At 33.1% G+C, this 16,578-nt stretch overlaps 1 protein-coding gene across 1 annotated transcript; it reads left to right on the top strand.

Moving 5' to 3' along the window:
• The first annotated feature begins 2,660 nt into the window (after positions 1 to 2,660).
• On the top strand, positions 2,661 to 11,392 carry LOC127713343 (alpha-L-fucosidase-like). Its single transcript, XM_052219779.1, has 8 exons — positions 2,661 to 3,320; positions 4,302 to 4,408; positions 4,680 to 4,810; positions 6,385 to 6,521; positions 7,544 to 7,641; positions 8,283 to 8,415; positions 8,923 to 9,093; positions 9,589 to 11,392. Exons 1-8 carry the CDS (start codon positions 2,983 to 2,985, stop codon positions 9,848 to 9,850), a joined length of 1,377 nt encoding a protein of 458 aa, XP_052075739.1. The 5' UTR covers positions 2,661 to 2,982; the 3' UTR covers positions 9,851 to 11,392.
• Positions 11,393 to 16,578: the final 5,186 nt, after the last annotated feature.

Raw genomic sequence — 16,578 nt, 5'->3', positions numbered from 1 at the left:
ATTTTTAATCGAATATTTGACTCTGCATGGGAATCTGAAATTCCATAATATACCTCAACATAATTGTTGAATTCATAACATTGTTTAAATTTAAAACATTACATTGTTGAAATCCTAGCACATAAAGATGACATTCATAATTTGTTAATTTTTAAAGAAAATCATAGTTTTTACTACATTTCCCCCAAATTTTCACATGTCGCAGATGGCACAACGGACTAGTCGACACGGTCTTATAAAAAATCCAGACCAAATAGCATTGAACCATCATAATATTAACAGATTACTCCCCAACAAAAAGTGAACCTGAAAAGTCATGGAAGTCCAATCTTTTGTTGTATCAAATATATAATATATTTCATATAATATATAAAATATCTCATATAATATATAAAATATCTCATATAATATGTAAGATATCTTATATAATCTAGTTTTTATAAGATATCTTATAAACTTTATAAGATATCTAGATATATTATATACTTTATAAGATATCTTCTAAAGTTTATAAGATAACTTCTAAATTATATAAGATATCTTAAAAAGTTTAGAAGATATCTTATAAATATTATTTATATAAGATATCTTATTTACTTTATAAGATATCTCATTTAACTTATAAGATATCTTATAAAGAAAATCATATGAGATATCTTATAAAGTTTATTAGATATCTTAACGGTAGAATAAATAGTAAAACGGCTTGCCATAAGTACCCGATCTTTCACGATCATGAATATCAAATTTTATACAAATATTCCAATTTTGACCCATTTTCAGAATAAGCTACTTCCAAATAATTTTGAGAGCCATTTGAAACATTGTTATAGAACGACATTGTTCAGAGAATGTTAATTTAGTCATTCATATAATGAAACAAATCATGTTTGTTTACGTGTTTTATATCATTGAAATATTGAAAAGCAATCTGCCTTTTGTAGTTTTGTAAAGACGGTGATATTTTAAACTCTGATTTTCTTGGACACTGATCAAAATGTTGAACCATTTTGACAGCTTTATTTTTTTTCAAAATTTGTCCTTAAAAAATTATTAAATTAGATTATCTAGTGACCTTGCATGTGTCTTCTCGATAAGATTTCCTTCACGATCCAATCGCAATACTTGACCACTGTTACTTACTTATTCTTTCACGATCATTTTTCTCGATATACCGAATGACAGCCGTGTATAAGCTAATTATTATTTCAAACCTTAGGGGTCTATATAAAGTGTAACATCTGTATTAACTATTTTGATATTGACTGATTTTAGCATTGTAATCAATGAAATCAACACCAACCTATATAAATGATAGTGCGGGTGGGGCATCCGTGTACTATGGACACATTCTTGTTTTTTTCTAGGTTTTGTTTATTCAGTTCTTATAATAAAAATAGAAGTGGTATGTTTTATTTTTTGGCGGGTACAAGTGACAATTTAGAAATTAGCCTACTATCACCTAGGCCTGATGTAAATGACAAAATCATCGGAGCTGTAGTCCTCATGCAGTGCTTATAACTTTCAAGTTTTAAAAATCATAACAACTTGGGCGTCGGAAATGACGACGTTTTGTATTTGTTATTGGTATTTTAATCTGTTTGATTTTGTTTGTACAGTTTTTAGTTATGTGTGGCCCGCATTAGCTTCAACTACACACAAAATGTAAATGACGTGTTTGCATTCTGTATGCTTTAAAAGTAACATTCCCTTACAAATATTATTGCTATCAAAAGCCCCCTTGTCTGAGCAGTTAATACATAGACAACCACGACTAAAAGATCGGATAAGACGTTGAATTGATTACAATGTCAAGAAAAGACCTGGGTGCATAGATCCTCTTGCATGCAGCTGAGGGATTAACAAACTCTAACAGTGTTGAGTTAAATTTCAGACAAAGTACACAACTGTATCAGCCGTCGTTGTTTCTTTATCACATTACAATCTATAAGCAACAGAAACTATTCTGGATGGATGAAACTACAATGCCAAAATACTGAAAAAATGTCTGTAAAAATCAGATTTGAGACGATCGTCTTTTCGGTAAAAGCTATTATTTTTTTTATAAGTTTTTTAGAAAAGCTTTTACTTGAGCAATTATTAATGATTCATTGTTACCCACATGTGCGACGCAACTGACCCGAATCTGTAATTTAATCGGATTGCTGAATGAATCCAATGTTTGACGTAGTGTAGTCAGACGATAATACAACGACAAAATTAAAGACAATGTTTTATATTATCAGTTTGAGACGGTAAGCTATTATTTAATTCCAAGTTACTATTTATCCAATTACATATCTGTCTGGCAGCTTTCATCTGACCTTATATGAAATATAAAGTTCCTGTAATATCCTGTATATTGTTGTGAAGGAACATTTGCATCGGATTCCTGTCTGTCTTGGGTAGTGTTAATTACCGCCCCCCTTTCGGAATATCAAATGGTCATCCGGCTTTATACTCATGACTGTCGACATATGTACATTGTAAATACTGAAATAAAGCGAATTTCGATTTGACAATAAAATTATATACACATCTTGGGTAAAGGATCAGTTTAAACAATATGGGTTTTACCTGATCTCACCTGTAATGTGTAATAATGGGTTTAGCTTGATTTATACGTTATTTACCAACCAATGTTATTGTTATAACTGTGTGCGTGTTTGTGTGGATTGACAATGAAAATCATGTGAAGTTTTATTGGATTGTTACAAACAAACCTCGTGAAACAAACAAATACTTTATTTGTCAATCACGGTGCCCAAAATGAGCAGAATAATTACAATATAATTTTTCAAACATATAAAATATATAAGTAAAATAAAAACAGGTTATATACAAATTATAACATGATTAGTTTTGGTTTTAATACATGTATTGTATATGTGTGTATCGGTAATGCTATTTATAGACGTTAAAGATGGTTAATGCTGTTGACAAGTAAACGGATAGTGATCATATCTTTAGATATTCCAAAGGATGTCGATAAAACAATTAGCAATTTACATATTTTTTATCCAAGCTAATTCTGCTAAATACACACCGAATTGGAAATCTTTAGATTCTAGACCTTTACCGCCATGGTACGATCAAGCAAAATTTGGTATATTTATCCATTGGGGTGTATTTTCAGTTCCAAGTTTTCATTCGGAATGGTTTTGGAATTATTGGAAATTGCAGAAAATTCCAGATGTTGTTTCTTTTATGGAAAAGAATTATCCACCGGATTTTACATATGCTGATTTTGCTTCACAGTTTACTGTAGAGTTTTTCAATCCACGGGAGTGGGCGGACATATTACAGGCCTCGGGTGCACGGTAAGTCAATGACAAAATACAAGATAACTGTGATTCATGATAATTTCAGCGTATTTCTTGTTGTTATGAATTGATGTAAGCTTACGTCAAGGACTTAAACTAATGAACCACTACCATACTGAACCCTTCATACAATACATCCGAATATGCATGAAATATTTGCCACTGGACGTTAAGCAACCAGGAATCAATTAAGACACTACATGGACATTATTGATTGATTGATGTCAGATTGCTTAACGTTTTGTCTTATATTGACACAAGGGCAAGAAGGGTATTATTATTCTTATATTAGACACTCGGAAAAAAGGCCGGGGTGGGGGGGGGCTGACTTAATTTCATGTAATAGTTCTTTCAATCTCTACTAATATTTACAGTATCTCAGCTCCCTGTGTGTAATTTTTAAGTTGTAACAATATAAAGACTTTTTTTCTAAACGGACCATTGAATTATAAACGCATGAAGATAGCCCTTAACCTCATTTTTGATTGATTTTGGCAATTTGAGAATATTTATTTCAAAAATGAATAAAAAGAAGATTTTAAACCAAAACCGAAATTCTGTTGGATATTAAGCTATATATTATGATTTGGATGGAAATTAATTCATTTTGGTTAAAGACTTCTTTCGCTGCAAAGTTTTACAAAGACCTGTAATATGTAAAATTATTTGCGATTTTGAATCAAAATGCCTTCAACGACCTTCAACACTAATAGGTAGTGCTGAATAACATTTTGATTTTGTTGTTACAAGAACAAATGTTGAAAAATGTTTTAAGGACATGATAAACTACTCTTAAATATTCAAATTCCAATGTACTGAATATTAAATATTGAATAATTCATTATTCAGTATTTGATTCTACCTAGAAATTTTAAGGATGATAATACAAAACACAATCAGAATTATGCGAGCGTCAAGAATGTTCAAATCAGTTTATTTTTTATGACAGCCGAACATATCTATAAGTTTATTTTTCAGATATGTTGTCCTAACCAGCAAACACTGCGAAGGGTTCACAAACTGGCCCTCAAAATACTCCTTCAACTGGAACTCCAATGCCACGGGTCCTAATAGAGATTTAGTTGGTAAGTGTACCATTAAATCATGTAAATGGTTGATTACAGCTCCTCAAATTAAACAATATAGTAAATTAGCAGCAATCAATTTTAATGATTGTTACAAAGTTACATTAAAACTACAAATTTATGCAAACTATTCAACAACAGGACAATTTAACTTAATTCGTTTGCACTGTAGATCTGTTATTGTTATAGCTGGTAATCATAAATGATAAAAATAGAAGAAAAAAAAAAATTCAGATTTAATAATTTATGCATTGTAATATATCCATTTCAGGCGAACTTTCCAGTGCCATACGAGAAAAAACGAATTTAAAATTTGGATTATATCACTGTCTTTCTGAATGGTTTAATCCACTTTACCTCAGTGACAAGGAATCCAATTTTACAACACAAGATTTTGTAAAGGTATTTGTTTTTCATTCTGACAGTTTTATATGTGGTAAGCTACTTTTAACTATGCATAGAACCTACATATGTGTACAGTTCCACAAATATGAACTTTCCGTTATTCCTCTGTTCCTCTGATTTTTTCAAAGCACTTCACCTAAATGACGAGAATTAAAATACCGTTACCTGAGATTTCTTAAAGGTATATGCTTCCCTCTTACATTCCAATAAAATGCAAAAAACTGTATTTTACATCGAACCCACAAACGTGCATGTTCAGGTTTTTATTGCCGAAAAAGAAAATCCGAATTCCTGTACACGCCGAGTTCAACGTATACGTAACAATGTGAACATAGCAGGCATTCTGATAGCCAGACAGACAGGTTAAATATTTTCCTTGAATAATTACAAACATTTGAAGTTGATTTCTACGAAAAGCTGCTGAGGGGAACGGAGATATTGACCAGGGTCTTGACCAGGGTCAAAGATAGGCTATAAAACATACGCTCCCTTTTGATTTCGAAAAAAAATCATGATTTTGGCATAAAATCGGCCAAAAATATTTTTCCTTACTCCGCTCGGCGATAAATACCGTATATATTGCATTTTATGGAATTGCGCCGGCCTCCTTTTGAAAATCTTGAAACCGCTCCTGATGAGTTTGTTGCCACTCTATTTTTATTATCAACACAAACTCTCATGTCACTGCTTTTGTTATTAAGATTGAACTTTCAGTAACAACTCATATTGTAGTACAGGCTATTAGCGACCGAATAATAGTTTTTCCCAATGATAGTATTGTACGTACAGAAAATACAACAGAACAACGAACGAATAATACAGAGACATTATTTGTTTAGAAAAAAAAACAATGTTTATAATTGATAATTAGTCATGACACTTGTATACCGATATTTGTAAAATGTATTTATTCCCCTTTTTATGAACGTTTAACGTACGTAAAGTTACCTAGTGTGTCTTTGTTACCACTCACGACGTTCATTTTAACTTGTTTACGATCAATTCTTGTAAAAGAGAGGCGAAAGATACCAAAGGGACTTTCAAACTCATAAGTCGAAAACAAACTGACAATTCCATGGCAAAAAACGAAAAATGACTAAGACACAAACAGTATACAATACACAACATAGAAAACTAAAGACTGAAAAACTAAAATTGAAATTGGTCGGATTAATGTGATTAATTACAATATAAAACCATGTCAATATAATACTTCCATGATAAAACCAACTGTGCATTTTCTTTTTTTTCTAATTGTTTCTATATGTCGTAACATGTGTTATTAAAATTAATAAGTGCAATCCCAAGTGTGACTGGGGAATAGAAATATGGTCACTTTGGTAATAAAACCCTAGCTTGTGAAAATGCGGCGTCTCCTTGGCTGTGCGGGATGTACAGGTAACGCATCCACGTCCGATCAGATTGTGGACGTTAAAAGAATTTTTCAATGAAGGTAGTGGAGTCGCGCGTTTGGACCAATTTCGTCTTTTTCCGTTTAAATTCTGTTCCATATGATGATTATTCCATTTGTTTAGGTTCAGGAGTCTATTTTTCTCATTTGTTTAACTTAGTTTAAGATTATGCCCGAGCTTTATGAACTGGTCAGCAAATATAAACCAGAGGTGCTTTGGTCTGATTTGTGTGAGAAAAAAGGACCTGCATCCTATTGGACTTCAAGGGAATTTCTTACATGGCTTTACAACGAAAGGTAAGAGCTAAATATTCTATGGTTTTCAATATTATATGTTAATGTAGGCAAATATGGATTTTCATTAACAAAATAATCAATCTCTAGTTATCAACTTGTATTACATCGCTTGGTCTTTTTGTTTCTCCCGAATATTTTTAGTGCCCTGTGTAATTTTCATCAGTTTATTGCGCGCTTGATCATGATACTCTACTTTGATTCCAGCGCTACTGGTGAGTCTTGCGTAGACAACTTATGCTCAGGCGTATTAATTATAAACCTGGTATCTTTGATACATTTTAACTTTGGGAAATTAAGGATTCAATGGGAAACAGCAGTAAACACTAAACTATTAATTAAAAGTTCAGATTTTGGCAATTAACCCAGAAATGACAAGATAGTGCAGCGATTCATATTGCGATACAAGAGCAGTGATGATGTATCAATTTGATGACAGAATTTATTCCAAATCCATAGCCACAAAACATCTTCTGAAAGTGTTACTGCATCTGGAAAATTTGAGATTATGAAACTTTTTCCTTTTTTATTAAAACTAATTTCTCTTTATAGAACAAGAGAAAGTTTATGCTAACAATCCTAAGATATGAGAAGCTTACATCTAATACATTCAAAATATCTACGTTTATTGTAAATCTAAGAGGAGAAAGGAGTGATATAATGATAATATAGTTTCCCTTACTATCACAAATGCTATTACAGTTCAAACTATACATGTCTTTATGATATTTTTATCTATATTTATCCGTCTGCATACATTACTGTTCCTTAAGGGTTAAAACTTAATATCAACAATACCAGGAAACGCTTCTTTGGTACATTTTGATTTGGACGATAATCACATAAAAATGTACTAGTGCAGTGCAAGATGTTGGGCGAACATATCGCTGAAGTAAATCATATAACACAGTTTGTGTATCGGTAAACTTGACTTGCTGTTATTCCTTTGGTTTTAAAGGAGATACAGAAGTGTTCAAAAACCTTTGATAAATCTGAAAGCAATTTAAATTCTAAAATTGTTTCAGTCCAGTGAAAGAGTCAGTTGTAACCAATGACCGTTGGTGTGATGTTTGTTTGTGTAAACATGGCGGATATCACACATGCACAGACAGATACAACCCAGGTGTGTACTATAAACCACATAATGAATAAATTTGTCTTTTAGTATATGTTTTTTTTCTTGCATTAAACATAAAACATGTATACAGTCAAGTTCTTTTTCAATAATTCATGAATTTTTTGCCAATTCATTGATTCCATATTCATCATGCCAATATCCGTCCATTGATAATTAAGTCATAGTTTATCATTTTTTTGAAAATTTTATCTTTTTCACGCGGTCTGTAGGGGAACAAGGACGATTTCAAAATTTCTAATAAAACGTTGCTTCAAAGTTTCTCAAATACTGCTTATCTTCAAAGAGTATATATAAGTGTAATACAGAAATTTCCCACTTCCATTAATTGTTTGTCCTTTTAGATCCTTACACGTACTGCATAAAAACCATAAAGTTGCCAAAAAGGAGCTTGAACTGTCACGCCTTTTCATTCGAGCTTTGAAAACTTACAAATATTAATCATAGAAATGACTTATACATCCAATGAATGTAAAGTGAGATTTTTAAATTATTACCCAAGTTAAACATACATTCTTTAGCGCATCTAATTATTATAACAAATATCTTAAACAAGAATTACAGAGTTTTATTCAAACCTCATATTAGTTACCTTTGAAAGCTCAACGTATATACCAGTGTAATTGTAGGTACATTGCAGAAGCATAAATGGGAAAACTGTATGACAATAGATCGGAGGTCATGGGGATATCGTAGAAATGCAAATATTGAAGATTACTTATCTGTGCATGAAATTATTACAACTTTCGCATCGACAATCAGGTAATTATTAAACGGATGATAATTGCAAAAGAATGTTTTTAAAGACTACATTTTTATTGATCACATTTTGTATTAGCTTAGATTATTTAATCTGAATTATAATTTCTATTTAAAATGTGATAATATGAAAATTGAATGCTAAAATCTTCTTTTTTGTTCTAAAAATTACACCAAAAACAAGGCAAACGTGTTTAATAGACAGGATAGTGTAGACGGGTTTTGATACTCATTGATGTAGATAGCAGATATCAAAAACCAAAGATCGTAAGATGGAGAATATTATAATAAAGATAAGACAAACAAACACTTGTAACCCGCAAATTTCATGAAAAACTTACAATATAGAAAACTTGAGGAGAACCCTGTTAAATCCGAAGATGAACAAAAGTACATGTACTATACCAAATTGCAATCAGAGAACATTATTATTAAAAAAAACCCAAATAAAAGTATGTTCCCTGAAGAAATACATGTAACAGATAAATCAAACAATATATATGTTTTTAGTTGTGGTGGAAACATGTTAATGAATATTGGTCCAACCAAAGAGGGTATACTTATGCCGGTATTTGAAGAAAGACTTCGACAGTTTGGTAGCTGGCTGAAAGTAAATGAGGAGGCTGTATATGGATCTGTGCCATGGAGTCATCAGAATGATAGCTTAACCAAAGATATTTGGTATGGTTGAACGTTTTTGATTATGATATACGTTATTCATTTTAACTACATAAATTAAGGATTCAATGGGAATTGGATGTTTTCATATTCTTACATCACAATATTTTAAACCAGCGGGTTAAATACATGTAGAGGAAACAGCAGTAAACACTAAACTATTAATAGTAACGCCTTGAATGTAGATGAAATATTGATCGATAGTTATTCAATTAATCAATCAATCAATCACTTAAATGATATTAAAGTCCACAACGTGTTGTTAAAGATGCGATATCAATCTGATTGGATGTAAAATTTATAGTTTTAAAAATAATCACATTGGTATCATGGTTTATTACAAACATTAGCATTGTATAATCAATCAATGTTATCGGATTGATGTCCCCCCATGGACATTATTTCATTGGGGACATTATTAAATCCTACAAAAACAGTCAACACACACGAAGCAGGCAACTTAGAAAAATTATAGACATTCTTTTTCTAACTCAACAGGTATACAATGCGAAAAACTGATAATGATGGAACTGTTGTTTATGCAATATTGCTGTCATGGCCAGTGCAGTCTGTGTTGAAGTTATTTGAGCCTTTAGCAACACCTGACACACAAGTAACCATGCTTGGTTATCAGGGAAAATTTAGCTGGATTCCTGGACTTGAATATCAAGGAATTTATGTCAATATGCCAATGATATCATGGAATAAACTGCCTTCTCAGTGGGCCTGGGTATTTAAATTGACGTTTATTGACAATTAGTCTTCTTATTAACAAATAAGAAACGGACTCTACCACCAGTCACCATCAGTCTGTGTACTAAAGAGGTAGCCAGCTATGCAACCGTATTATTATATCAACAAGTGAAATGTCCAAAACGAAAGAGGAATTTGTATAGGACAGATATGTCTTGTCATGCACTTTTCCCGAACGTATTTGTTTGTAGCAAAACATAGAAGGAGCTGTTAGTCATGGATAAAACTAGCATCATATCAAGCTGAGTTTCACAAATTTTGAATGTTTGCAAACTTCGGAAATAATATTTGTTTGATAATATAAATGTGTCAATTTTTATTTACAGGAACATCAATAGAGAAATTGGTTTTGATATGCATAATTTTGAATACAGCTTCAATTTTTTAACAACATTCCAAAATAAATTTTTAAAAATCTGTTGATAAACGAGCATCACATTATTTGATAGATACAGCTTCTGTATTAATATATCACTCACTTGAGTTCTTAAGAAAAGCCATTTCATCGCCCTTTACTCCATCATTCCTTTCTTATATACAATTGTTGTTTAAAAACACTTTATTGTCCTCTTTTTCATTACTAATTGTTCATCTTTGTTTTCTGAAATTCACAGTTATACTATTAGATAAGAGACGTCTTTAAACCAGCTATGTAATGAAGCCTTTTCGACGACGAAGACTTGTCAGATTTTGACACGAGTTTCACGATTAGTGTCAATAGCGGAACTGGAGCTACAACTCTATAAATTCATTCATTGTTTTGCCGGACTACTGTTATTCAATCTTTAGTTTTTACATGTAATGGTTGGTGGTTTGTCTTTTCGATTTTTTCCTTGACCATGGTGTTTTCTTGTTTTTTTTTTTGGTTTTTTTTTCAGTTCATGGCTTACTATAGCCCCTTGGTATCTTTTTACCTTTCTACATCACGGAAATATTTAATAGCAAAATATGATAAAAATGATGGAATGCATTTCTAGCACTCAATATCGATACATTACACTTCTTCTAAACCTATTAGTGTTTGATTGTACGCCTGAATAAAATAATAACAATATGTATAATTACCTATTACACAATACTTTGGAAACTCTACCAGTAAAATCATTTCCACTTTATAATGGAGGTAATAGCACATAAGAATGGAAAAGTTTTATCATCCATTTGAATACGCTTTCATGCAATATTGCAAGGTTGTAAAATTGGATACTATTGATGATGAGTTTCATTGTACATTTTCATGTACATTTTTATAAGGAAAGAAAAACTTTTACCACGCGATATTTCCTACAAACATAATGTTGATTTAAAAAATGCTTATTATCGATACTTATGAAATATGCTTTAAACTTGCAATTGGTTGTAAAATTGTGTTATCAGCTGTTGTCATATATTCTTGCCTGCTTCCTGTAATTTGTTTGTTTATTTTACTTCGATAATTTGTTGTTTATAAATTTAATGTTCATCATTATGTATATGTGTTATTGTTTGTAATTATTCAAAGACCCGTGTTGGGGTTATGAGAAATAAAATACAAAATACAAATAATTAATTCAACATTTAATTGTTTAATTGTCCCGAGCAATAGACTGGTAATTACAGATGCTGTGATTGTTAGTTAATTCAATTATATTTACGTTATGTCTTTGGTACTTTGCTTGACAACAACTACGTATTCCCCTATCTGATTAGATTATTTTTTTACACTTTAGACTTTAATTGGTGAAAAAGTTATGGAAGAAAATTACCAGACTTTATCCTGCAATCGACCTTTCTACTATACTAATACAGGTGTACAGATAACACGAAGCAATATACGTACATTAGACGTTTATAATCTCCTTGTATTCTGCTTCTGTTGCGAGCGAACGGTTATGTCAAATTACTGTTTACGCCACAGTTCAATTTGGGGTCCTCATTGCGGTCCGCGTTTAAGTCATGTCGATTTCTTTCAAAAACAAATTCAACGACCTCGGCTCGAAACAGCAGTAATAGCTCACTGAAGCTCGCATTACACCTGTTTCTTAGCCTCGTACAAATACAGCTGATATTTAAAGACACTAAACAGTTATTGTCTATGAGTTTGCTTGTAATGAACAGTATTTTAGCATTCTCGTGAAAGTTAAATTTAACTAGTGAAGGCAAGCTTATTAGAATTTAACTTCAGTTATCGTAAGTGAAAATTGTCGTTACAACTCGCAACTGAGGAAGAATCATTACTTACTCCAATACTCCCAAGGACACCATTAACTTCAAGTTATTATTGTATTTTATGTGGTTTCCCGCTAGATTGTACAGCTTCTTGCTCGAAAATGAAATCGAATTGTTGATGTAAATGCACCAGTTGCACATTTGGAGAATCTCTTCACAGGCGGAACCCAGTTGAAATAGAACAAAAGAATCGAAGCTCTTTGTTAGAGAAGGCGATAAATGCTTACTGTTATCATTACTGTAGTAACTATTCAAATTTTAAAGTAAATTTGGATTTTAATAGATAAATACTTACCATCATAAATTCTGAGTGTAACCCCAATTGCGTCATAGGTCAGATGGAAAATCCCGACTAAAAATAAACGTACTCTCACTGGTCCGGACATATACCCCTGTTTGCCCATATTCTCCCATTCAATTTCCTCAAGACAGAAACGTAAGGAAAGGGGATGAAGGGGAGGTGGGTGGGACCTATAATTTATGATGGTAAGTATTTATCTAATAAAATCCAAATTTACTTTAAAATTTGAATATTTTATAGCTATAAATACGTTACCATCATAAATTCTGAGTAACAGAATCTAACGTAAAGCTGAATCCCCTGTAACAGAAGAAACAGGAGGAAAGTTCAATCTTTGTGCTGAAACTATAGGTCCAAGAGAGTATAAACTCTCGGCAAAAGTAGCCATAGATTGTAGGTAATGAGATATAAAAGAGTTCTCATTTCTCCAGAAACCTGCAGACAGTACCTCTTCTAAAGATGCACTGTTAAACAGAGCCCAGGATGTAGAGATACCCCTAACATCATGAGCTTTAACATTAAAACTATTTAAAAGTTCTGCCTTAGAAGAACCATAAGCTAAAGATATGCATTTGCATATCCAAGTAGAAATAGTTTTAACAGAAAGATCTGAGATTCCTTTTTTAATAGGAATAAAGAGTCTTGAGTTAGAAACAGAACGTAAACTACTCGTTCTATCCAGATAAATAGAAAGGATTCTTACTGGACATAAAAGTACAGAAATAGAATCGCTAGGGAGTGCAGGAATCACGACTGGTTCTGCACCCTTATCTGGAATCTGATTCTTTGCCAAAAAAGCAGGATCCGTTAAAAGAGTAACAGAAGATTTATCCCTGTTAAATCGAAGGCAAGCATCAGAAATAGAGAAGGCATGGATTTCACTCCTTCTCCGTCCAGAAGCCAAAGCTAAAAGAAAACAGCATTTATAGGAAAGAAACCTTAAATCTATTGTTTCTGCTGGTTCAAAAGGAGGAAGTTTTAAAAAAGATAAAACTAGTCCAAGGTCCCACTTAGGAACTAAAGTTTTTTGTCTTGGTCTTTCAAGACTAAAACTACGAACCAAAAGAGAAATATGCTCATTGTTTCCAAAGTCTGGGCCACCAGAAATATGAATAGTTCTTGAAATAGCTGATCTATATCCCTTAATAGTAGAGGGACATAATCCTTTGGATTCAAAAAGAAAAACTAGAAAGTCTGCTAATTGTTGAACAGTGACTTGGAAAGGATCAATTTCCCGCTCACTACACCAATCTGAGAAGATTGACCATTTTGCATCATACACAATGCTAGTGGAGTCTCTGACAGACTTTGTGAGATGCTTGGTTGCTCCTTCAGAAAATCCTCTCTTTCTGAGGCTAACCCTGAGAGAAGCCAGGCGTGTAGATGAAGTTTTTCTGGATTTTGATAAAGAACCTTGCCCTTGATTTGAGACAGAAGGTCTGGTCTCAGAGGTAGAACTAGAGGACAAGCACATGATAGGCGCAGAAGGTCTGGAAACCAAGACTGTTTCGGCCATGCTGGAGCAATAACTATGATCTTGCAATTTTCCCCTGCTATTTTCTGAAGTACTGGGGAGAGAAACCTGAAAGGAGGGAAGGCGTACCCGAACATTCCTTTCCAAGATAGACTCATTGCGTCTACCGCAAAAGATTTTGGATCTGGAACCGGAGACACAAATGTTAGAAGTTTGTGATTGAGACTGGTCGCAAACAGATCTATCTGAGGTGACCCCCAATGAAGAGTCACAGCTTTGAAAACTACTTGAAGTAGTTCCCACTCCGTGTTTACTGGAGCAAGGGATCTGGATAGAGTGTCGGCTAGAATATTGAGGTGCCCCGCAATATGTCTCACCACTAGATGAACCTGGAGTTGAAAACACAGAAGGAGAATGTCTCTGGCTATCTGATAAAGAGAAGGTGAATGAGTTCCTCCCTGATTCTTGAGATAAGCTACAACTGTTGTGTTGTCCGTGGCCAGAATGACAGACTGATTCTTTAGAGACATTTGGAAATGATTCAGTGCAAACAGAACTGCTTTCATTTCCAATACATTGATATGCTCTTCCAAAAGATCTGGATTCCAGATTCCCGAGATTGTAAGCCCCTCCAGATATGCTCCCCAACCGAGGGTGAAGGCATCTGTGAATAATGTTAGACTGACATAGGCCCCTCATTACATTTTCCCGTACTAACCACCATTGAAGGTGTGGAAATAAAGGCTGAGTGATTGGAATCAATGCTTCCCATTCTTGTGAAGCTGGAATCCATAACTTGTGCAGATAAAACTGAAGCGGACGAATGTGAAGTCATCCCAATGGAATTACATCTGCCAGAGAGTTCAATAGACCCAGAAGTTGCAAGAATTGACGTGCTGTGACTGATTGAACCGCCAGGAATAAATGTATTTTCTGACATAGTTTTGTAAATTTTTCCTCTGGTGGGAGGACTAGGCCTACACTGGTTAGGAAATGTTCTCCCAGGAAAACAAAGTCTTGAGAAGGAATTATCTCTGACTTTTTCCAAGAGATTAGGAAGCCTAGGGACAGAAAACAATTGATGACCAAATCTGTCTGAACCCTCAATTTGATTGGGCAAAATTCCTTGAGAAGGGAATCGTCCAGGTAGGAATGAATCTGAATAGACAGGGAATGCAGGTGAGCTATAGCTGCCTGCATGATTTTGGTAAAAGCCAAAGGGGCTGTAGACAGGCCAAAAGGTAGAGCCTTGAACTGGAAAACTTTGTTGTTCCAAACGAAGCGAGGGTATTTCCTGTTGAATCTGTAATAATTTGCACGTGTGATCGATGTCGCAGATGGAAATTGAATGGGAGAATATGGGCAAACAGGGGTATATGTCCGGACCAGTGAGAGTACGTTTATTTTTAGTCGGGATTTTCCATCTGACCTATGACGCAATTGGGGTTACACTCAGAATTTATGATGGTAACGTATTTATAGCTATAAAATCAAATTTTACAAGTTAATAGAAACAAATAAAATGACAGTTTTTGGCTAAATTACGAAATATTTTATCATAAAAACACAATTTGCACAAGTTTTCAATTTATCTATTACATAATTAAGCAGAACAATTAGGTATCAGGTCGACGACATGGGTGTCTATTAAGTTGGATCTAAAAAATGCATAACCTCCGATTTTTCAAAAAAAAATTACCACGGACGGAGAACATATCAATCTATTTGTTCCTTAATTTTCGTTTCTGCCCTTCCATTATGTGACTCAAGAAAAAATTCCAAAAAATGGGTAACGATTGCATCGAAAAGAGAAAATAAAGCGCACCTTTTTATGTTGAATATTTTGTCTTGAAAACGTGAAAAGCAAAAGTATTTGATACATCATCTCGCTTCAGATTCTATCATTTTTATATATCAAGGCTACAGGTTGACTTTATAACATCGAAAATTCGCAGTACTAAAAAATGAAATATATAGGTCTAGTGAAATACCTTTTTAATGAATCACAAAAACAGAGTAGGTGTGTTCGAATAACAAATTTTTACTAAAAGTACTTGACGACAGACTTTTAAGTTGGATCTTAAAAATGCATATCTTCCAAAAAACTTCATGTTTTGTGTGTGATATCTAGGGTTTATAGTCTTCAACCACTGAAAAGTTTTAGTCTGCCCTTCAACGAAATATTAAATTAGAATTTTTTTAAATGTTTATGAAATTTCGAAAATTCCACCTGACAACCAATCAGACAAAAGTTTTAAGTTGACTGAATGCAGACAAGTACATTTACTGATGCTCATTAGCTAGTAGATACATTTGTCTTTTAAAATACAACTGGCACATAAGAATCGTAATGGTGCTATGCGGATAAACTTATCGGTATTCAAGAGCTAAATTCGCAGCGCGTCATCCCTACAATGGCTTCCATTATTACGATTGTAAAAATGAACTGGCGTAATGGTGAGATAATTTTGACGAAGTAGAATCCTGACTGTTCATAGATGCTCGAAGCTTAAATATTTGGAAAGCTAATACGTACATCAATCGTTGAGTTGGAGTAGAAGAAATAACTAAAACGATAACTAAAGAAATATATGTAGACTCAAATCTGGCTTACTATACAGAGTTATGGATGAGAAAAATTATCTTAAATTGCAAAATGTTGAAAGTTTGTCTCAGCTTAGAAGTTACATTTTGGGGCTAATAAAAAATAGAAACGTGCATCATACCGTTACTTTCTTTTGAGTTTCAGAAG

The sequence above is a fragment of the Mytilus californianus genome, unplaced genomic scaffold (assembly GCF_021869535.1).
Source record: "Mytilus californianus isolate M0D057914Y unplaced genomic scaffold, xbMytCali1.0.p SCAF_1, whole genome shotgun sequence".
In the NCBI taxonomy this organism is placed as follows: Eukaryota; Metazoa; Mollusca; class Bivalvia; order Mytilida; family Mytilidae; genus Mytilus; species Mytilus californianus.
Note: the sequence above shows the minus strand (reverse complement) of the source record. Positions and strands in the feature narration are given on the sequence as shown.

Excerpts from the sequence above, each read along its gene's own strand:
- LOC127713343 (XM_052219779.1), top strand. The coding sequence starts at position 2,983 with ATGTCGATAAAACAATTAGCAATTTACATATTTTTTATCCAAGCTAAT. Across the intron at positions 4,811-6,384 it reads CAACACAAGATTTTGTAAAG|TTTAAGATTATGCCCGAGCT; the intron begins GTATTTGTTTTT and ends TGTTTAACTTAG. Across the intron at positions 7,642-8,282 it reads CACAGACAGATACAACCCAG|GTACATTGCAGAAGCATAAA; the intron begins GTGTGTACTATA and ends GTGTAATTGTAG.